At 53.7% G+C, this 21,052-nt stretch overlaps 6 protein-coding genes across 6 annotated transcripts; 3 read left to right on the top strand and 3 right to left on the bottom strand.

The window, feature by feature from the left end:
* Positions 1–1,102: 1,102 nt before the first annotated feature.
* Positions 1,103–3,292, top strand: CMQ_4587 (heterokaryon incompatibility protein; the record flags this gene model as incomplete). The annotated part of the gene is made up of 2 exons (XM_014312743.1): positions 1,103–1,240; positions 1,316–3,292. 2 exons carry the CDS (start codon positions 1,103–1,105, stop codon positions 3,290–3,292), a joined length of 2,115 nt encoding a protein of 704 aa, XP_014168218.1.
* Positions 3,293–3,544: 252 nt separating this feature from the next.
* On the bottom strand, positions 3,545–4,447 carry CMQ_4909 (short chain dehydrogenase reductase; the record flags this gene model as incomplete). The annotated part of the gene is made up of 1 exon (XM_014313065.1): positions 3,545–4,447. The coding sequence occupies one exon, from the start codon at positions 4,445–4,447 to the stop codon at positions 3,545–3,547; it is 903 nt and encodes a 300-aa protein (XP_014168540.1).
* A 1,831-nt stretch (positions 4,448–6,278) lies between these two features.
* On the top strand, positions 6,279–6,875 carry CMQ_4514 (uncharacterized protein; the record flags this gene model as incomplete). The annotated part of the gene is made up of 1 exon (XM_014312670.1): positions 6,279–6,875. One exon carries the CDS (start codon positions 6,279–6,281, stop codon positions 6,873–6,875), a length of 597 nt encoding a protein of 198 aa, XP_014168145.1.
* A 327-nt stretch (positions 6,876–7,202) lies between these two features.
* CMQ_4853 (lipid acyl hydrolase) lies at positions 7,203–9,624 on the bottom strand (the record flags this gene model as incomplete). Its single annotated transcript, XM_014313009.1, has 4 exons — positions 7,203–7,793; positions 7,859–8,151; positions 8,417–9,314; positions 9,373–9,624. The coding sequence occupies 4 exons, from the start codon at positions 9,622–9,624 to the stop codon at positions 7,203–7,205; spliced, it is 2,034 nt and encodes a 677-aa protein (XP_014168484.1).
* Positions 9,625–10,975: 1,351 nt separating this feature from the next.
* On the bottom strand, positions 10,976–14,896 carry CMQ_4760 (sam dependent methyltransferase; the record flags this gene model as incomplete). The annotated part of the gene is made up of 12 exons (XM_014312916.1): positions 10,976–12,317; positions 12,371–12,400; positions 13,263–13,298; positions 13,363–13,445; positions 13,510–13,846; positions 13,923–14,132; positions 14,186–14,226; positions 14,294–14,360; positions 14,418–14,459; positions 14,531–14,629; positions 14,698–14,729; positions 14,801–14,896. 12 exons carry the CDS (start codon positions 14,894–14,896, stop codon positions 10,976–10,978), a joined length of 2,415 nt encoding a protein of 804 aa, XP_014168391.1.
* Positions 14,897–17,073: 2,177 nt separating this feature from the next.
* On the top strand, positions 17,074–20,937 carry CMQ_4713 (DNA excision repair protein rad2; the record flags this gene model as incomplete). Its single annotated transcript, XM_014312869.1, has 1 exon — positions 17,074–20,937. One exon carries the CDS (start codon positions 17,074–17,076, stop codon positions 20,935–20,937), a length of 3,864 nt encoding a protein of 1,287 aa, XP_014168344.1.
* Between the last annotated feature and the right edge of the window lie 115 nt (positions 20,938–21,052).

The following is a 21,052-nucleotide window of genomic DNA, read 5'->3' as shown; positions in this document are numbered from 1 at the left end:
GAAGTCTTAATACAACAGTACAAACCAGTTAAGCCTTCGTGACCACGCATTGCACACCAGCCCCTTACATTCTAGTCCACGATGTGCATCTAATATGCTGTGCGTATACTGCGTACGGCTTGCGCGTAGCCTGCGTCGGTCCCCTTCCTAGGGCGGCATTATATTTAAGCGCTACTTACAAGCAAAACTTTGTCTATTATTACTTAAAGGCTAGACAAGACGCCTTAATAGAAACAAATATTAAAAGCGGTTAAAAAGCTATAGGACTATAGCTAATATCTTTACGCTAAGTGCTTTTAAATTCGTTTGTTTTACTATAAGCGCCATACACTCTAGCCACGCTAAAGGCTCCTAATGCACTTTATACAACTCCTCTACGCCGTACTCGATCTAGCGATATTGTTTTTAATACGCCATCTACTAGTCGGGAGATGCTATAGCAGATTGCGTTAGTAAAGGAAGAGAGTAATTTAAATAAGTCTACGCAGCGCCTCCTTTACAAAGCCAGCCACGCAATTAATTTAAAAACAGCTACAATAGCCTTTTAGAAGCAGCGAATTAACGAGCTAGAGGCATTACAATCGGCGCAAAAGGTTAGTAAGCGCCGTAAAGTAAAGCCTGCGCCGAATAAGCGGTTTGTACGAATTCAAGAGGTTGTAGCGGTCAGAGAGCGCGTTGCAAGGGAGATTCAACCGGAAAACACGGCTAGGGAGATGCAGGCGGAGTCTATGAACAGATTCATGCACGTTTTTCATTATGTAACTGGTGAAGAAGTCCAGGAAGACTGAATAAAAGATGTGCGTGAATTGAGTAATTATTGGTCGAAAGGAGGGGGTGGTCGAAAGGGGGGGTGGCGGACTTAACGGATTGTTTACTGGATTTCAACCCTAGTAAAAGGAACAGAATTTGACACAACAGGCTATATATATTACAGGGCAAATCCGAATACAATTCGGTATTAGTCCCTGAGGTTGCTGCGGGGTATTGGGCATGCAATGAGGGGCTCACAAGTCGTCCTTGCCTCGTCTTGAGACGAGCCTTGACCTGATGCCTTCTCTTGTTTGCACCACAACTTCTGAGGACGTATCGTTTTGTGGACGAAATGTCTCAACTGGGCGACCCGACGGACTTTGACTACGAGGCCATTAATTATATGTTTCGGCGAGGGCCGCCACGGTCATTCCTCGATCGATTCAGTCCTCCGGCCAACACACGATGGATTTGTGACGGATGTAAGAAGGTGCGAGAATTTTACGGCGCGTCCATAGACAGGACTGCCGAATGGGCGTGACAGCGTGGCTGACTGGCAAGACAGGAGGCATTACAGTCGGATACGCGATTCCGCTGCCTCAGCTGCGATGATTTTGACTTTTGCCAGTCTTGCCACGAGACGGCTTTTGAGACGCACCCGCCACACGAGTTTGCGGTCACTGACGGGTCGATGACGGCGAGGGAGATGGACAAGTACCTCTTGCCGTACCCAGACGCCGACAGCAGCAGCAGAGCGGCCCCGGACGAGACTAAGCAGCCAACCCTGTACCCGTACCGGCCGCTGGACACGAGTCAGCACGAGATCCGGCTGCTGGCGCTCCTGCCGGGTGCTGCGGAGGACGAGATCGCGTGCCGGATGGCCCACGCGCCGCTCTTTGCGAAGCTGTCGTACGAGGCGCTCTCGTACACGTGGGGCGACCAGACGGCGCCGGTGCTGATCCGGATCGACGGCGTATCCTTGGCGGTCGGGCAGAGTCTGGCCGGGGCGCTACGGGCGCTGCGACAGACGGATGCGACTCGCTACCTCTGGGTGGACGCGGTGTGCATCAACCAGCGCGACGATGTCGAGAAGAGCCGGGAGGTGCAGCGGATGCGGCACGTCTATGTGCAGGCCACGGGCGTGGTGATCTGGCTGGGGGAGGCCTCTCAGGATGACGCCTTCAGCAGCGACGACGCCATGGCGCTGGCCAACAACCAGACGCTAGGCACCTTTATCTGTGGCACGGACACACACTGGGCAGCGCTCGACCGGCTGGTACGACGGCCGTGGTGGAGCCGGGTGTGGTGCCTGCAGGAGGCGGCCGCAGCAGCTCGGCCTCCGCTGGTGCTGTGCGGCCGGCAGACGGCGTCATGGATCGGCCTGCACGATGCCTGCCGCAAGCTGCCGGACTACTGGAAACGCACCAGGACGACGGCCGGCGAGGAATATGCGCTCGCGAGTGCCGATCTGACCTTTCAACGCCACTCCTCCATCCGCAACCAGTACATCAATGGCGAGCACTTCCGGCTGCTCTACCTGCTCTACATGACGCTCGCCTGGGAGGCCACAGATCCGCGCGACAAGGTCTTTGCCGTCGTCGGCCTCTGTCGATCGGAAGACCGCGATGCCCTGCCGCCCGACTACAGCCTCAACGTCCGCGAGGTCTACCTGCGCACTGCCCGTCACCTCATGACCACCAGCCTCAACCTGCTCAGCCTCAACACCGGCTCACCCCGGCTCTACCCCTCTGCTGGTGCTGGCTGCCAGCGCCTGCCGTCCTGGGTCCCTGACTGGTCCCTGGGCGCGTCCCGGCCGCCGCCACTGTGGCGTGAGGGCTGCTACGCTGCCTCCAACGTCGCACCACACACACGTTACTGGCCTGCCCTCATGCCCGGCGACGACCCCGACGTCGTCCGTCTCGTCGGCTCCCTCATCGGTCGCGTCCAGCACGTCGGCGACGTCATCGTGGCCGATGCCACCAGCTGGGCTGCACCGGCCTGGACCGGCTTCTACGAGACCATCCGCAGCGTTGAGACCTTCTTTCGCCAATGCGTGACCGCAGATGGTCCCGACATCGACCTGGACCGGCTGCTATACCGGACGCGCTTCGACTGGATCTGGAGGACGCTGATCGCCGACAGGGAATATCCGCAACTCTCGTGGTCTTGGCCCGCCTCGGCCGATTTCGCTGCGGCCTACCACTACCACCGGGAGCGTGCCTGGGGCCGAGACACAGGCAGCACCGAGGAGAATACCTACCATCGCCGCGCGTACCCTGTTCTGGCTAAACACACGCTGAACGAGCGCCGCGTCTTCTTGACCAGAGACGGGCTCTTTGGTGTCTGTGCCAAGAACGTCGAGCCGGGCGACGTGGTCGTCATTCTAGCGGGAGGCGACATGCCCTACATACTGCGCCCTACACCGGCTGCTTCCGAGCCAGACAAGGAGGCCTATCTTTTCGTTTCGGACGCCTTCGCGTATGGCGCTATGGACGGACAGGTTTTCCGCCTCCATCCAAATACGGAATTTCCCATTGCGTGAGGGGCGTCGTTGCGATGGGTGCATAGAGGATGGCCTATAAGAATAGGAGACGAGGAAACGGTCCTGGAGAAAGGGCTAGGGCTACAGGACACCGTTGGCAGTCTCAGAATTCTATATGGTGACTTAGGAAAGCTGTATAAGGCTGAACATATGTGCATGCGGGCACTAATTCAGCAGCCAATCTTTGTATGACTTGCGTCTACATGGCAAAAGGAATGCGTTGCAAAAGCCTTGGAGGGTGCGCCGCCCGACTCAAACCATCACGCGGAATTTGAACAAGTTTCTTTGGAGAATGTCCTGCTTCTTCTGTTCCAGCTCCTCCATGTCCCAGCTCACCGAAACGAATCGGCCGGCGAGCCAGTCGCGTCGCTCACGGGCGAGCCAGATCAGCGTGTCGGCAGCCAGCTCCGGCGTGTCGGTCAGGATGACTTGCCTCTCTAGGGGCATGTTCATGGACAGCTCGGTCTTGACGGCGCCCGGATGGAGCGCGATGGCGATCAGGCCCTGCTGGCGGTATTCCTTGTCCAGGAACTCGGTGAGGCGACAGAGGGCGAACTTAGTCGTCTGGTATGCCGACGCACCGGGAAAGATGACGTGAGCACCACCACTGCTGATGTTGATGACCGTCTTGGTCTGCGACTGGAGCAGCAGCGGCACGAAGAAGTGAGCGGCGAGATAGGTGCCTTTGATGTTGACCTCCCAAGTCCGCCACCACTCGCTCGGCTCGGACTCGGCGATGGGCTTCCACTCCTCCAGGTAGCCCGCGTTGCTCACCAGGACGTCGAGGCTGCCATCGAGCAAGGCAGTCGCGGTCTCGGCAGCTGCTCGCATGGAGTCCTCCGAGGTCACGTCCACGTTCAGGCATTGCACGAACGGCTGGGGCCGGTTTGCCTTCAGGGCGGCGTCGTGGACGGCTTTCTCGACATCGGCCAGGTCTGAACGAGCGGCCAGCAGTATCTTCGAGCAGCCCGCGGTGGCGAAGCTGATCGCGGTCGCCTTGCCGATGCCCTTGGAGGCGCCCGTGATCAAGACCGACTTGCCCGTCAGGTCGGCCTTTGTGGAATCGATGAATGGATACGTGTCCTTGCGCGCTGAGACGTAGCCGGCTACATCAAGCCAGTTCGTATCCAATAGGGAAGGATCTTGGACCGACATGGTCACTTTTAAAAGGAACCTAGAGAGGTAAGAGGATGAGGTGAGAGCGTTGGCGTGATAGAGAGTAGCACTTGGGAGCTACGCTTGCTGTGTACTTGTCATCTTGTAGATCTAAGACATCCTTAGAAGCCGACGAATCGGTAACTACCCTTAATCTTATCCTTGGCGGAGTTTGCATTTTTAACTCCATCGTGACTTTCTCGCCGCAGATAGCGTCTTTAACTCCGTCGTGACTCTTGTTGTAGATAACAGTTGTAACTCCATGGCCACAAAGTCCACATATTGCAGTAAGGAAATGACGGAGACGATAAGGAGATTAGCCACAGATGTACGCCGCATGGAACAGCAGAAGGCTTTCCCACTTGCGTGTAGCCCCACTCGAAGCATCTGAAGCAAGGTTTTTATGCATATGACCCTTCTCGGCTTAGACTTATCAAGTCTGTACCAATCGTAAAGCAATGTATACTGACCCAATTCTTCAAATGGTGAACACTACCATTCTTAGGGATTATCAATACTTATTGTACGACTACGTGCCTTTTTACGTGCTCCTAGCTCTAGCTTTAGACCAACCGCTTATAGATTTTGCCCGTTACACTTAACTAAGAGCATTAAGATAGTATTACGGTTTGAAGGCCATACTATTTTATAGAGGCCACTTGCATTTATATATTTATATACAAAGAATCAATAGTAGGGGTGGTAAGGAATAACTTATAGTAAGAAACCGTCTGTAGGGACGGTTTGTTCAAAACCGGTCCATTACACCCCTATTTCTCCTACACCATCCTTACATACATAACAGGGGGGCATCGTTAAGACGTGTTATAAAATAACAATACTAACAACTACTTCACAACTACCGAGTAATGAGAAAAGTGCACCCAAAAGACCACCTATGTTGGCTGCACGGGATGACATGCTAAGACCCCTCGCAGGATGCTAACGCGTCACATGACCAGCCCACTTGTCTTAACCAATCAAATGTGGAACAATTTATGCCTTCTGTCACCACTTACATACCCACATGTATATAGAACACTCTCTTCTTCCCTTTCCTTAAGAGAGGGACGGGCACGGAGAAATTAAGCAATTACCTACGCATATACGCAGTTCCCTTTTGAAAAAAAAAAGCTAAAGCAGCAAGCGCATTACACCCACGACTTCGCCGGGCAGGCTCGCCTTGTCTTCCCTTGCGGGATCCTAAGACGAGCCCGCAAGGCCTTCCTCCTTACATTTCGGGCCATCTATACACCACCTCTGCTTGTGACGAAAAAGGTGCCGTAAGACACCTCTCTACGTGCGCAGATACGTGTGTTAGTAAGTGTGTGTTGTTGATCCGAGCTGAGGCCTTACCCAACCTCCGCTCTTAAAGTGCAGTTGGCGACAAAAACAGCATTACTCTGGGCGCGGCCACGAACGTCCTAGCATCCTTTCATATATCTTTGCGTATAGCGACCTAGCCGCACGCAACATTCTTACCTAGAACAGCCATATATTTATCATTCAAAACCAAAACCCGGCTTATCTCGAGTACCAGGACTATGGTTTCACCCTTTGTAAGATAGACAAGATTAATTGGGAAACACTCGGCAGACGTGCCGCCCCTATCTCCCCGATGCTGCAATCCAAAGTACGTTCTTATGGCCCCTGAATTGGCCGGTTATAAAACAACAGGAGGGACCTTTAACCTTAACCCCGCACAGCCTCACTTCCGTCAGGCGGCAGGTTTACCCTAATTTCTTCATCGTAGTCGGTCAGGCTTGCACCTCTACCCAGACATTATTTCCTCTTACCACACCCTTTTGTTGGCTGCATCTTTGACTGAGCTATGGCCTCAAGTGCACGATTCAAGAAAACGTACTTTCTAGCACCGAACTTTGACTACCCCCCTGGCGGTTCGCTCGCTTTGGGCAGCATACTGACTAACCCGTTCGACCCGAGCACTTGCATCAACGCGGGCGGAGGACTGCCCTTCCCGTCCGACATGCCTGTCCAGACATCTCTCAAGCTAGACTGGAGGGATGAGCGATCCCAGCGCCGTGGCGGTGCCATCGGGCTCTGGGCCCAGTTCTTGAACCTGCTTGGAATCGAGGCCGAGGTTGGCGTTAAATGCGCAGTTGACAACAGCAGCGTCTATCAATTTGACAAGCTGGAAACGCAATTCATCGAGCCGACAAAAGAGTACATCGAGCAAAGCGTACTGGATGTGCCTTCGGTCGTGTCGCACATCATCGAATCAGGCTACCGGAAGCCAGTATACATGATCACCGGCAATACAAGACTGCCCGTGGAGCAGCCGTGGCGACCCAAATGCAGGTGGCTATGGGTGGCCACCTCAAACTCGGTGCTGATGGGCTACCAAGCGGGATACCAGTCAGTGCCGGCCCCCAGGCAAGTATCTGGAAAGACAAAGCCAGCCAGGTGACATTCCGTGGGAGCTCTGATTTTGTCTTTGCCTACCGCCTGCGGGAGATCTATTACGAGCGGAAGCTTAGGCTGCGAGACCGCCAGTTCACCAAGGGAGCGCTATACGAGCTTGGAGATGTCGTCGGGGAAGGGGATGGGGAAGTTGAAATGGAATACGCATTGGTTGTTGGCCAGTGTGCCAGCGAGCCGGAGACGGCGGCTTCTTTATATATGGCCAAGACGGTGGATGCAGTGGACGAGGAGGATGGTAGTATATGTGCTTGTGCGATGCAAATCGATTGATAACCAGTGCGGTCCAGACAGAGATTTCCCAAATAGCTGCTTTTTAGAGACGATTCAATATATACGCAATATCCATGAGGATATAATCCAGATCCTTCTCCGTGTCCAACAGTTTCCAGGGCCGAATAAAGTACCTGCCATCGGTCGAAAAGGTCGACGTGTCGCGGGACATGGCCGCAAACACGGCACGCATGCCCGAGTACGAGCGAATGTCAGACTCGCGCATGCTGGCCGGTCGCTGGAACGAAAGCTCGAGGACGAGGGCAGCCACGCCGGCAGCGATCATTGTGGCCACGGACGTGCCGCTCTTGCGGACTCGGTGGCTGCCGACCTTGGCAGACTCGACCTTCTCGCCGAGGATGGTAAAGTTGTCCTCGGCGATGCTGGGCTGCGGGTTGAAGGCTGAGCTCGAGCCCAGCCCATCGGCCGAGTTGACACAGATGACCTGGTCCAGCCGCGCCGGAAAGGCCGGTCTCTCTTCCAGGGCTCCGTCGTTGGACGCGGCCGCAAGCATGATGACGCCCCGGTCGTACGCCAGCCTGACTGCCTGTAGGATGTCTTCGTGCCGCTTCTGGAAGCCAAAGGCCATGGCGATAATGTCCACCTTCCAGGTCTCGACAGCGTAGGTGATGGCCTGTGCAAAGTGTCAGCGGGTTGTCCCCCTGTCGATACACGGGGAATTTGTCTTTTTGCACGCACCTCGGACACTCGAGTCGGCGTCTCCTCGTCAGCAGTGCTCGAATCAAAGACCTTTGCCACGTACAGATCGGCGTTGGGAGCTACTTCGAGCAGGAGCGCTGCGCAGTAGGTTCCATGACCAATCGAGTCGCTGGTCCCAACCGAGGATGTCGTCCAGTCTTTGACGTCCCTGATCTTGCTCTTTCCGTCGTCGTCCTGCGATAGGCGAATAATGTCCTTGTGCTGGGCATCCAGTCCCGAGTCCAAGATGGCGATTTTAACTCTTCTGTCGTTGTTCCTTCGTCTTTGCTGCACTACCGGATGCACATGTTTGTGCAGCCGCCGGAGCCATTCGTCTGCAGATCGATCCCTAAAAAACAACAGTCAGCTGGGTGGACCAGGGGAGCTGTCCATTGCGTGTAGAGATGGCCACTTGCGCGTTTCGCTGCTCTTTCGTTGTTGGAATAAACTCGGAATCGAGGATCCGCACCAGAGGTGAGGTAAGCGACGAATCTGAGACTGTGCGGTGTGCGTAAGCAATGAGTCTTGAGAGAGCAGACAACAGCCAAATGAGCATACATTCGTCCTCATTGACCGCTGGGAAGAGCTGTGTGATGAGCTCTGGCGGCAGTGCCGATCCACCCAACACCCCATGGAGGTGTTCGGCACAGAAGCTGAGTGCCTTGGAGACTTCCTCCTGCTGGACGTAACGGATCACGGCAGCCCGGACACGTTCCTGGAGGACCTCGGACTTGTCGTAGCTGGACTTGTACGAGATGCCTTCGGACGCTTCGAAGCGAAAGTATCGGAGGCCGAGAAACTTGGCGTCGCGGCTGAGCTCAATGTGGACGCGCTGAGTGTCGGTGGCGATGGCAGACATGGTATGGATGAGGAGCATGCTCCGGGTGAACTGGAAAGGCCTGGACGAGGTCGGGATGCCGTCAAGGTCGAGCCGGGGCGGCAGCTTTCCGGTGCCGAGACTGACGAGGCAGCGGCCCCCCCGGAGAGCCCAGATTCGGGCTGCCTCGTCTAGTGCCTCCTTGGAAGGGTTGCAAAAGCCGAGTGAGGCAGCCATGTACGGCACCGGGGGGTGACCCATCATCACGGGCGTGTAGTACGTCGGCGAGGCCTCGGCGGCCACGGCAGCCTCCCAGAGACAGCAGTCTGCCGCCACGGGGTCCATCTTGGACGTGTACGATCGCAGCCGAATCGGCACGTGGATGTTGCCCGGGTGCATCGCCAGGACAAAGACGCGGCAGCTCGCCGGCCGTCTGCTGCTGTCCGACGAGAAGCCCGGGTCCAGCAGCGGCTCGTCCTCGGGCAGCCCGCGAGCGCGCACAGCCGCCTTGACCGCCCGCTCCAGCGCTCGGTTGTTCGTCCGCAGCCTCTTTCCCCAGCCGAGAAACATGGACGCCTGGCCACTAGGAAGGAGGGAGGGCAAATTCTTGCGAAACCAGTCGAGACACTCGCCAATCGTCTGTGCCAAGTCAGCATGGTCCCCTTGGCATCCAGATCACGAAGCCAACACATCGTACCATGCCCAGCCGACCGAGGAAGAGGGCGATCAGGCCGCCCAGCCCGGTCCCACAGATGAGGTCAAAGTGCTCGCACGGACGCGTCTCGGTTCCGTTGCCGATCCGCTTCATAATGTGCTCCAGCACCAGCAAGGACGAGAAGGAGTAGAAGCCGTTGTCGTCAAAGCACAACACGCCAGCCTTGCCTACCGGCGGGTGGGGGATGCCATCAAGGCTTTCTGCGCGCGGGTTGTTCCAGGTCTTGGCCGACATTGGGAACCTCGATCTTGCGACTGTTGATGCATTTGCTGTGTTCTAGTCAAGACAAGGGCTGTCCAGGAGAAGCGGCTGAACCTTCTTGACCTATCGCGGCAGACAACGGGGGCTGGGTTCTAACGACAAATCAGGATAGAGAACCCACCGCAAGACAATGCTGACAACTGCAGCCACGAGGACAACCGTCTGTTTGTTTTCCAAACTGGGTTTAGTCGAGGCCGAGGCCGATGCCACACTGCACAGGCTAACCGTTTTTGGGAGTGCTGAAGAAATGGCACATGACCACAGACTTTCGATCGTAGGCGGCGACGAGCCTGGCAGCAGAAGTTGTCAGCAGAAGTTGTTCACTTTCAGCTAATTTGCTTCGTTGTACGAAGAGGGTGGCCACAAGCATGCGCCTATAATTTGAATCAATAATCGTTTTTAGGCCGATTGGATTCGTCGTCGGCTAGTCTTTATCTAACGGCTCAGTGCTTACTCGCTCAAGGTTTCGAATAGCTTGCATGATGACATACATGAAAACTTTGTTCGAAAGGCGGTCGGCTTTATTGGATCTAACAAAGCACTCGAACCGGAAGTTGACCCTGATGGATTTTGGTATCTGACTCGACGGGTTGGAAGGATATAGGGGATGTTAGATATATCAAGACAGTGTCTCACCGAATTCATGCGTCTATTTGCTAAACGCCCATCACTCTCTTTGTAGCCGTCCGTAAATCTTATACCAGCGTCGCCGCCCTTGATATTAGCGTTGATCAAGCGCAGGGCTCCTAGGTGGACCTTAGGACATGGAGTTGGACCTGACATGTTATATCTTATTAGCATATATCTTAAATATTGGAGTTGGATACCACGGACAAACGAATGGATAGTCAAGATCCCACTTATACATATAATACATAAACTGCATCGGAACAAGAATGCAAGGAATAGGAGCCTAATTAACAACCAAGTAGACAAAATCGGCATTTGAATATGAACTGACATACTTGTACTATGTGGCACAGGGCGCCCAGGCCTCCTTATTTAGAGTTTCTTTACATGTAGGCCGGCAAGTACTCTCCTACAACAATACACACACGCTCACTAGACACGACAGGAGGATCCCGTAGATTTTTAGTCTCTACTAGATACTCTATGCTACACCTGTATACCTCAGTGCGTAGATGGCCTAATTAGGATTTGTAGATGAATTTCACTGACACAAAATGTACGAGAGAACACATTTCCTAGTTCATGGCTGGACTAAATGCCGGCCAATCAGTTACCTGTCGAATACGAACCGCTATATATTGCATGCCTTTTTCCCTTTCAAGGCAGTGAATCCAGACCCTGCAGCTCTCCTGCTCTACTCTGTAGCCCCATACTTCAGCAGAATCTCTCGAATCTCGTCTGTCCTAGCCATTCCCAGCGGCTTCTGTCCCGAGTCCGATGTGGCGTTCGGGCTGGCGCCGTACGACAGAAGCAGCTCCACGACTTTGGGATGCCCGTTGCTGGACGCCCAGTGCAGTGCCGTCCACTGGAAATTAGTGCACATGCAAGCGTCAGCGCCTTGCTCCAGCAGCTCTTTCACTTGGTTGTAGTGTCCACCTGCTGCGGCGCGATAGAGCTCGAACTCGCCGCGAGAGTCGAGCACATTGAGGCTCGGGTTGAGCTCTCGCTGCTTCGATTGCGTCTGCTCCTGTTGTTCCTGTTCCTCTTCTGTCTCTTCCTGTCGTGAAGAAACGTCCAGGGAAAGCAGGTCCATCTGGCGAGTGAGGCTGTCACGGTCTCTCTCCGACTCGTGAAGCCTGGCTTCCACGGCTTTCCACTTGGCATCAAACTGCTCCCTCATAACATTGGTCTCGACGAAGAGCTTGCTCTCTTGCTCCTCCAGCTGCACCTTCAGCTGCTGGACCTGCTTCTCGGCCTGCTCGAGCTTGTCCAGCAGGCATTCTTTCTCGTGGGAGAGCTTCAACAGCACTTCCGACTGCCCGTCAAACTTGTCCTTCAGGACGCCAATCTCGGCTCGGAGACTTGCCAGATCATTGTCTTTCTTGTCGATGATTCTGTGGAGCTGCAAAGTAGCTGGGCTGGTCCGAGGCTTCGCCGCAGACTCTTGGTCGTCCTCTGTGGATTTCATTTTGACAATCAAGCTTTGAATCATTCCGAGGTAGATATCCCCAACGTCGTCATCGCGGGAGTCTTCCACCCGGTTCACGGTAACAGCTGGATATGACGAAGAGTAGATGGCCTTCAACGCGAACTCGGCGCGGAATCCCTGGACGGCGGATCTGAGTTCATCCCAGAGCGCGGTGACAATCATGACGTTGCTCCCGAGAGTTGGCGCCAGTAGCTTCTTGAACACTGTGACATTCTCCTCTGCCGTGTCGTGCATGCATATTTCGTTTATGTCTTGGATGCAGATAAGGCCATGTACGGTGATGTCTTCTTGTTGCAGTTCGTGGCCCAGTGCCGTTCTCACTGCTTCAACCATCTCGTCATCCGAGACTGTCGCAGGGGTATCGACCAGCCATACTTTCTCCCCATCGATCATTCCTTTAGCGATACGGGACACCGAGGACACTGAAGTTTCGGTGCACGAAGTCGACAAGGTAGTGTCGACAAGGGCCTCCAGAAAGCGTTCGCGTTCAGCTCCACCGATCCCCATCAGGGCGATCACGATCGGCGTCGTCGGGCCAGTGCGAATCCTGTCGTCATCAGATACGGATTTTATGGTCAATCCTAAATGGCCTTGACTTACATTTCGATGGTCACCGTTGCAATCAATGACCTAAAAAGAGATCGTATGTCGCGGACGGAAAAAGAACACGGTAAAGGCTTCGCGACAACTTCTTACACCAATCTCGGTGTGCGGTACTAACGGGCGATATTTAAATGAACTGGTATAAGTATATGGGATCTTCAGTGACTTTTTGGTGGGATGATGCCACGGATATTTGGAGTTGAGAAAGCAGTGCAAAATTTGGCATCAAAGAGAGCAGTGTAAAGGGAGAAATAGCTTGGGCTTGAGGATGCGTTGTTTATAAAGAAGCCCAACTCGTGTGGTTACGACGTAAGGCAACGAGAAAACATCTGAGCCAGGTACTTCCATCATGCAAGGATGCCTTCTCTCTATCAAATGACTGTCTTATCTCGCACCCATTCCGGCCATTCACCTTTCATGCGGTGGGTTTTAGGCAACAGTGTGGGTCTCAAACTCGTTTGTAATCCGTAAAACGCACCCGGACTCGAATCACTAGCTACAATCCAGTACGCCCGACAGCTGAAGGCCTTGGCAATGAGGCAGAGCACAGCGACTAGTTCATTTGTAAGTCAGCCCACGCTAACCGTTTTATAGCTGTCGGGTGGAGGTCAGCACTGGCCATGCGGGGAATTGAAGCCTGGAGAAAAGTCTATCTCGTCGTGCTTCTAAATACGATAGTGACGGGATGTATCTTTAGTCCTGTGCGTTTTCCGGTCATTTACGTAACCAAGTCGGCATTACTCTGCAACACACTAGAACAGTCGAAGATGGCTTACGTTCTCTGACCTAGGTGAGGCAACAGCAAAATGCTTCGGTTTCCTCATTAAAAGCGGTATCAACCTTTTTTGCTGTCTTTCAGAGCTACCTTGTCCTCTCACTACCGTCTTACTTCTCAGCTGTGGGCTTCTGGCCTATGACAACACACCTTTAGGTGCTGTAAGTATGCATGCATATAAAGCTCGACCTCAGACATAACGGATGAGACTTACATGTCGATGTATGAGTGGATTTTTGGGTCGTTCAGCTCCTTCCTCACTTCGACAAGATACAGCTGCACCTCCTCGATTGACCACTAAATAAAGTCAACACGGCGCCAAACAAAACGTCACATGTTTTGGCGCGCGAACAGCACTTACCCCCAACATACTCGTCAGACCCCGAACGGCAAATCCCTCGAGTGCTTGCAGCAAAAACATCCGGTTCCAGGCACCCCAGCTCTTCAATTTCACGTCTTTAGGCCAGGTTCCGATGGGGAGTTTGATGCGGCGTTCTTGGACATTGACAAAGCCTGCATCTTTAATCGCATCTGCTGCAAGCTCGCAGGCCCGGAAGCTGTTGCCCATTTTCTCGCCTACCTGTCCAAAAATCTGGCCCCATCGCACCAGCGCTGCGTCCGGTAAGAGGGAGCCGTCGTCGCTCTGAACAAGGCAGGATATTTCTACCTGCTCAACCCATCCACCGGGAACAAGGTGCCTGAGTTGTAAGTCAGTACTATATGCAACCAAGGGAGAGATTCTAATCCATCTGTTCATGCACATAGCTCTCTTACTCAAGGGCTTTTCGGTGAAATTGAACCCAGTTCGGGACACATCCCGTCATAGCACGGATGTGTATAAACTCAAATGAGTTCTTCGCATAGGTCCAATCTCTGTTGATATTATCAATTTCGAACTTGCAATTGGGCGGAACCCAAGCTGGTTGTATAGGTGAAAGGTCTACGCCAATAACCTCTGCTGATGGATGCAAATCTGCAAAGTCACTATAAATTGTGTCAGTCAGGGTCAGGGCATCTCTTCCGCTAGAAGCTCTTACATGGCCCAGATTCCTGTCCCACACCCTATGTCTAAGACTTTCTAGAGAAAAGGGATATTTTCAGTTAGCCGCCGCATTCTTCTATACAAACTAGCAGTCCAGATTTACCTGAATGTTATCCGGGATCGGGGCTAGTGTTAATTCCTCATCAAGAATGTTTCGGTACATCTCGTGACTGCGAAAGGAATGAGTAACCAAATTTCTTAGAATAAGGGGGACAACTATAACTTACACTAAATCTTCTGCGTTCTGCTGTCTTTCGTCGTTCGCGGCCCTTTGAACCGCAATAAAATCCTTAATATCGGGTCTTCCTGAATAGAAGGATTGTAGCAACCAATAGCTTACCAGTATGTGCCATCGTCTAGGGCGTGAAAGCGGCGCCCGTACTCCCACTTGTAATGCATGATCGAGGACCGGAGAGAGGTCGTATCGGTCACCAACGTGCTATTTTTGTAAGCCTGCTTCACTCAACTTGAAAGGAGAAGCTATGAAGCCATATTACTAATGCTTACGGAGCATAGGCAGAGTCGCCATCGTTGTTGTCCTACAGGATTGGAAGACGTATCAGCCAGACTATCCAAGTCTCCAATAAACGACAACAGGTACCCAGCTTACGACTTCAATCGCTCCAGCCCCTAACTCCTCTTCGATCAAAAGTGTCTGCGGCGCCACTGGCGACGAAGCAGCCTGGTTCGGTGAAGGCGACGACATTGCTCTAACGATCGCTTCTAGTGACAGGACGTTATACAGGCTGTCACGCAAAAGATGTTTGCAACTTGAGAAAACCCCTCAATGATCAGGCGGCAGTGGCATTCGGCGAGCAACATTCAAGACTGCTGTTAAATGTGGGGCTTTCAGAGAACACAACCGGTCAAGGTGCTGTGTAAGCAGATAGGGCCTCTACCCATGTCGCCAAGTGTACGCGTACTCTGTACTTTTATCTAGAAATGCCTCTCCTTGAAGTAGTCTGCTGTTTTTCACCATTTCGGTCCAACGAAACTACGAGAAACCCCGACAAAATAACGAGTCATAATCGTAAGGATCAGCAGCCCAGTGCGCTGTACGAATAAATGATGGTCTTTCCATGGAAGGACTCGAGCTCTGGTCCTTACGTTACGTTGGAACGAATATTGCCACCTTCTGCCGTTGAATAAACTTCTAGATAACCAAAACGGTCCCATTTTCATGTCAAGGCACAATTTACTCCGTACGTTTGCAAATGCGCCACTGTCGCTACTATGCGCTTTCTGTCTTTTTATGGCGCTAAAGGCACCTTTGAAGTGGCAACGACGGCCCGATGCACGTACTCCATCCATAGTTTCCGAAAAGATGGAGTGGCCCCACTATCTCTCATCGTACTCCGAACTCCGTACTCCGTACGGAGTATAGATGGTATAAATCCGTCGACAGCTTTTAGCACTAAAATATAGCGAGCACAGACCGAATTGTGTCGAATTGTTTTTTAGTTACAGGCCTTCGCAGTGGATTCTAGAGCACAGTACTGAGTGCGGAATAAGAGTCTACTTGTACGAGTAAAGATTGCTTATTCAAATCATTTATTTGTACAACGAGTAGCAAGTAATAATAGTTTATACACAGCCCTGACTTTCCCTTGCTTGGTTTTATTACGTGCGTGCTAAGCACAAATATATATTAAGGTTCAGTTACACAAGATTTCGCTATTTTACGGAGCAGCTAACGCTGGTCTTAATGTTGCTGTATAAAGCTTGGGCGGGGTTTAAATACGCCACTGAAGCATGCCATTTTCTGCCGTAAACCCTCTGATACGGAGTACAATGCGCCTACATATTCAACGCACCCGAAGAAAGCAAAGCTTGTCGCTGCACAAGATGTATTTGCGGCTAGAAACACGATGATAAGTCTGCCCGTCTCGGAAATCAATGCTTCACAGGTCGAGTCAAAACAAATAGGACATCTGGACATAGAAAAGAATGCGATGCAATTTAGTAGTGCTTATGTAACCGAGCAAAGACAAAGGCCAAAGAATAAAATATACCTATGGAGTACCATTTATTAAGATGTATCTTATCTTACGAGCAAGATGGGTGCCAATTCAAACGTATGACTAATCAAGCCAGCAATGGCACGCAGACTTCAGGACTTGCGCTTTAGCATCTTTGTACACCCGCCAGATACCGAATTCTTTCTCGTTAGAATAAGGTCATATGTCATTCTGAAACACTCTGAAAGTGGCACTATTGCTTCTGGAGTTGATTTTCATGGCTGGTCGCTTTGAGGCAAATGAGGTTCGCAGTTGACTTGCGGTTCTTGTTCCAGGTTGTGGATTCAGGTTCTCGCAAACATCCATGGATTCGCAGAATCAAGCTTCGTCTGAAACACAAACAAATGACCAGCTCAACATACAGACCTTGAAACGACCAAGAAAATAATATATTCTCTCGTCAGTGTATGAAGATGCAAGAGCAAGTCTGGCAGGCGGAGGATTTGACTCGAGCCGTGCGAATACAGTGTCAAAACGTTCGTCAAGATGATGCCTGAATGCCTGAATGCCTGATCGCTACGACTTACAGCGGTGGAAGCCTAGATTTAGCGTGGACGTGACACGGCGCCAGTTACGTGGGGCAAATCGTTTCTGAACGTCGCATAGATCGAATCTGAGATTTCGATGACTCCATGTCATGCACACTCACTCACAGTCATATTTACTGCTGTTGCTGCCGAGCAGAGACGTTAGGAAAAATCACAATGATAAGGGAGCGTCCATATCCTCCTTAGAGAGCGATGGGAAAACGAGCCTCAATTCGAAAGAAATCGCCTTTCCCCGTCTACGTTTTTCATTCGTCGCCATTCTCCCTTTCCTCATCTTGGCTTTGTGCTTCCGCCCTTAAGGACGGCTCTTCTCCACCATGGGTGTCAATGGCCTCTGGCAGGTCCTGCAACCCTGCGCACGACCGACAAACCTGGCCACACTTAATCGCAAGCGCCTTGCCGTCGACGCTTCCATCTGGATCTACCAGTTTCTCAAGGCCGTCCGCGACAAAGAGGGAAACGCCCTTCGCAACTCGCACGTCGTCGGCTTCTTCCGGCGAGTATGCAAGCTCCTGTGGTTTGGGATCCTGCCTGTGTTTGTCTTCGATGGTGGCGCACCGGCGCTCAAACGCTCGACACTGCAGGCGCGTCGTCAGAGACGAGAGGGACGCCGCGAAGATGCTGTCCGCACAGCTGGAAAACTGCTAGCCGTCCAGATGCAGCGGATCGCCGAAGAGGACGCCGAGAAGAGGCGAAAAAGAAGACGGGAGGCTCCGTCGGAGTCTGCGCCGTCTGCAGTCGAGGCCAGCGGCGAGGATGGGATGGTGGATGGGGAAATGCTGCCGAGCATGGACAAGGTGGTGTATGCCGAGGAGATGCATAAGCCGGAGCAGGAGCGGCTGCAGGCGCGGAAGTTCACCAAGAAAGACGCATACCATCTTCCGGAGCTGGACCGGCCCATCGAGGGCATGGGTCGGCCTGAGGACCCGCGCATCATGAACATCGACGAGCTGGAGGAATACGCACGCCAGTTCCATGCGGGCGAAGACATCAACCTGTACGACTTTAGCAAAATCGACTTCGACGGCGATTTCTTCAAGAGCCTCCCCCCTGCCGACCGCTACTACATTCTCAATGCAGCGCGGATACGCAGCCGCCTGCGTATGGGCCTCAGCAAGGAGCAGCTCGATGTCATGTTCCCCGACCGCATGGCTTTTTCCCGCTTTCAAATCGAACGGGTGCGTGAGCGGAATCACCTCACACAGCGTCTGATGATAGAAGCCGGCATGACGGGCATCGACCTGACTATGGGTGTCAACGGCCGGGTAGCCGGAGAGAAGGATCGCGAGTATATCCTAGTCAAGAACGAAGGTGTCGAGGGCGGTTGGGCTCTCGGTGTGGTCAGCCGGGACAAGGAACAGGGCCAGGTTCACAAGCCTATTGATGTCGATGCGCTGCAGTTCCAGTACGACGGCGGCAAAGGGGAGGACAGCGAGGATGACGTTGAGTTTCAAGACGTGCCCATCGAAGGCCTCAATCGCCTCCCCAAGCTATCAGTATCCCAAAAAGACGACCAGACTGCCGGTGGACATGAGGCAGATGCAGAGGATGAATCCCTCTTTGTCTCGAGTTACCAACCGGTAGAGACGCTGCAACCGGAAACCATGCAGGAGGCAGTAGGTGACGAGAATCTCGTGGCAGATGAAGAGGAGGATCTCCACAAGGCAATAGCGATGTCCCTACGAAACCAGCATGATGCGGACGCGTCTGGGGGGGATATTGACGAGGATGAGGATGAGACGTTTGAGGATGTTGACATCCCAGCGCCAGAGTGGACGCAGAAAGCTGCCGAGGTAGTCTCTCGGCCGATTGTGGCGACGAGTGGCAGGATGGTGGCTCACATTGTCAATAACCGGTCCAATGCGGCAATTTCGGCTTCAAAGGCACAAGGCAGCAAAGATGACGACAACAGCGACAGCAGTGACAGTGAACTCGACATCCGAGCAGCTATGGTAGCTGCAGCAAAGAAAAAGAAAAGAACGGTGGAACAAGGCACGTCTCAGGCGGGAAGCGTTCAGTCTGCCGATCCGCCGAAATCACGAGTCAAACCCCTGTTTGATGGGCCCTTGCCGTTTGAGCAGTTGGACTGGAAAACGTCCATATTCGAGAAGAAGCCAAATGCTGATGCAGCTTCATCATTCGCCGCATTGGCTTCTGCGTCTACGGTCCAAGATGGCAAAGCTGCTGCTGCAGCCGCCGAGACAGGATCCCTTGAGGCTGATTCCGATGACGACGGCCTTGCTGGAGGGTTTGTGATAGAGGCAGATGAAGCCAACTCAGCGACCGGTGACGTGGACGATGACATGGCTGGTGCAGACCGAGAGACTGGTGTCAAAGATGACGCTCCCCGTCCTTTGCCACCATGGATGGCAGACGCCACCGATATCCGGACGGCCATCCGGCAGCAGCAAGCATATGACGATGGGATCAACGCCGAAGATAGGGAAATGGCCTTGGCAGAGGAACGAACATGGCAGCGCCAACAGGAGCCGCAAATTGTAGAGATTGGCTCATCCAGCGATAGCGGGAGCGACATTGAGATAATTGAAGCGCCGCGTCTAGCACGAGAGTCCGAGACAGTCGAGCAGCTTACGAGAGTCGCGGAAACAAACACTGCCGAAGATCAACAAGAACCGACAGCAGTTACAGATTCAATTTCGGAGGCGGTGGAAATGGTTGAACCTGCTGTAACACGTTTGTCGTCCCCAGAGATGGAGTTTGAGGACGTCGAGCTTCCAGATCGCCCAACAGTGACCAAAGAGGTGGTGGCAGAGGCTGTGACTGGGATTGCCCCGGTCGACGACGACGGCCTCTTCACGGGAGAAGGCGAGGACGAATTCGACATCAGCGACCCGGAAGAAGAGGAGCTCTTCGCCCAGATGGCCGAAGAGGCCGAGGAGCACGCACGGTTCGCGAGCACGCTGAACCACAAGACGGGACGGGAAAGCCAGGCGGTCTTTGAACAGGAGGTCAAGGCGCTGCGGAACCAGCAGAAAAAGGACCGACGAGACGCGGACGAGGTGACGATGGTGATGGTGTCGGAATGCCAGGCGCTGTTGCGGCTGTTTGGCATCCCATACATCACAGCGCCGATGGAGGCCGAGGCGCAGTGCTCGGAGCTGGTCTCGCTGGGACTGGTGGATGGCATCGTGACGGACGACTCGGACACGTTCCTCTTTGGTGGCACGCGGGTGTACAAGAACATGTTCAACGGCAACAAGTTTGTGGAGTGTTTTCTGGCAGCGGATCTGGAGAAGGAGATGTCGCTTTCGCGCGAGAAGCTGATCTCGCTTGCACAGCTGCTGGGATCGGACTACACAGACGGACTGCCGGGCGTAGGGCCGGTGACAGCGATGGAGATCCTGTCGGAGTTTCCGGGTCCACAAGGACTGGAAGAGTTCCGGACGTGGTGGGACGACGTGCAGATGCATGGGCGATCGCGAGAGGCCGATGCCGGCTCGCCGTTTCGGCGCAAGTTTCGCAAGTCGCAGGGGACGAAGCTGTTTCTGCCGACAGGCTTTCCAAACGCGGCGGTGGCGGCGGCCTACAAGAAGCCCGAGGTGGACAGCAGCACGGAGCCGTTCCAATGGGGCGTGCCCGATCTGGACGGACTGCGCAGCTTCCTGATGTCGACCATTGGCTGGAGCCAGGATCGGACAGACGAGGTGCTGGTGCCGGTGATCCGCGACATGAACCGGCGCGAGGCTGAGGGCACACAGAGCAACATCACCCGCTTCTTCAGCGGTGCCGTCGGTTCGGGTGCTCGCCTGACAGCGGCCCAGCAGCGGGCTCAGGCCCAGGCTCAGGCCCAGATGCCAGACGAGTTCGCGCCCCGGCATGCGCCCCGCAACAAGAGCAGTCGCGGCAGCAGCCGGCGTCTGGCCGCGGCCGTAAGCAATCTCAAGGCGGGCACGACGTCCATGGAGGCAGCAGCGGCGATCATGCGCTCAGGCCCGGTCGTGAGAGCGCCATCGAGGAAGAAGACCACAGCTGCGGGCCGGAAACGGAAGCCGGAGGCATCACCGACGGTGACAGGCTCGGGCGAGCCCGAGACCAGCGCGAACGAGGACGATGAGGACAGTGCGGCAGAGCTCGACAATGACAAGGACGAGCCGGCTGGCCGTCTCTCAGGCCGTCAGCAGAGAGCAACCCGGAGAGGCGAGAAGCGGGTCAAGGCATGATGTGCGGTATTCGGGATATATAAGTCAGCGAGTGCACATGGATGTATTTGTACTGTATTTACGGAGCACTGTAGGCTTATTTTGTACATGTTCTAAGATAGATGTGTCTTGACGT

The sequence above is a fragment of the Grosmannia clavigera genome (genome assembly GCF_000143105.1).
Source record: "Grosmannia clavigera kw1407 unplaced genomic scaffold GCSC_97, whole genome shotgun sequence".
Taxonomy (NCBI): domain Eukaryota; kingdom Fungi; phylum Ascomycota; class Sordariomycetes; order Ophiostomatales; family Ophiostomataceae; genus Leptographium; species Leptographium clavigerum.
Note: the sequence above shows the minus strand (reverse complement) of the source record. Positions and strands in the feature narration are given on the sequence as shown.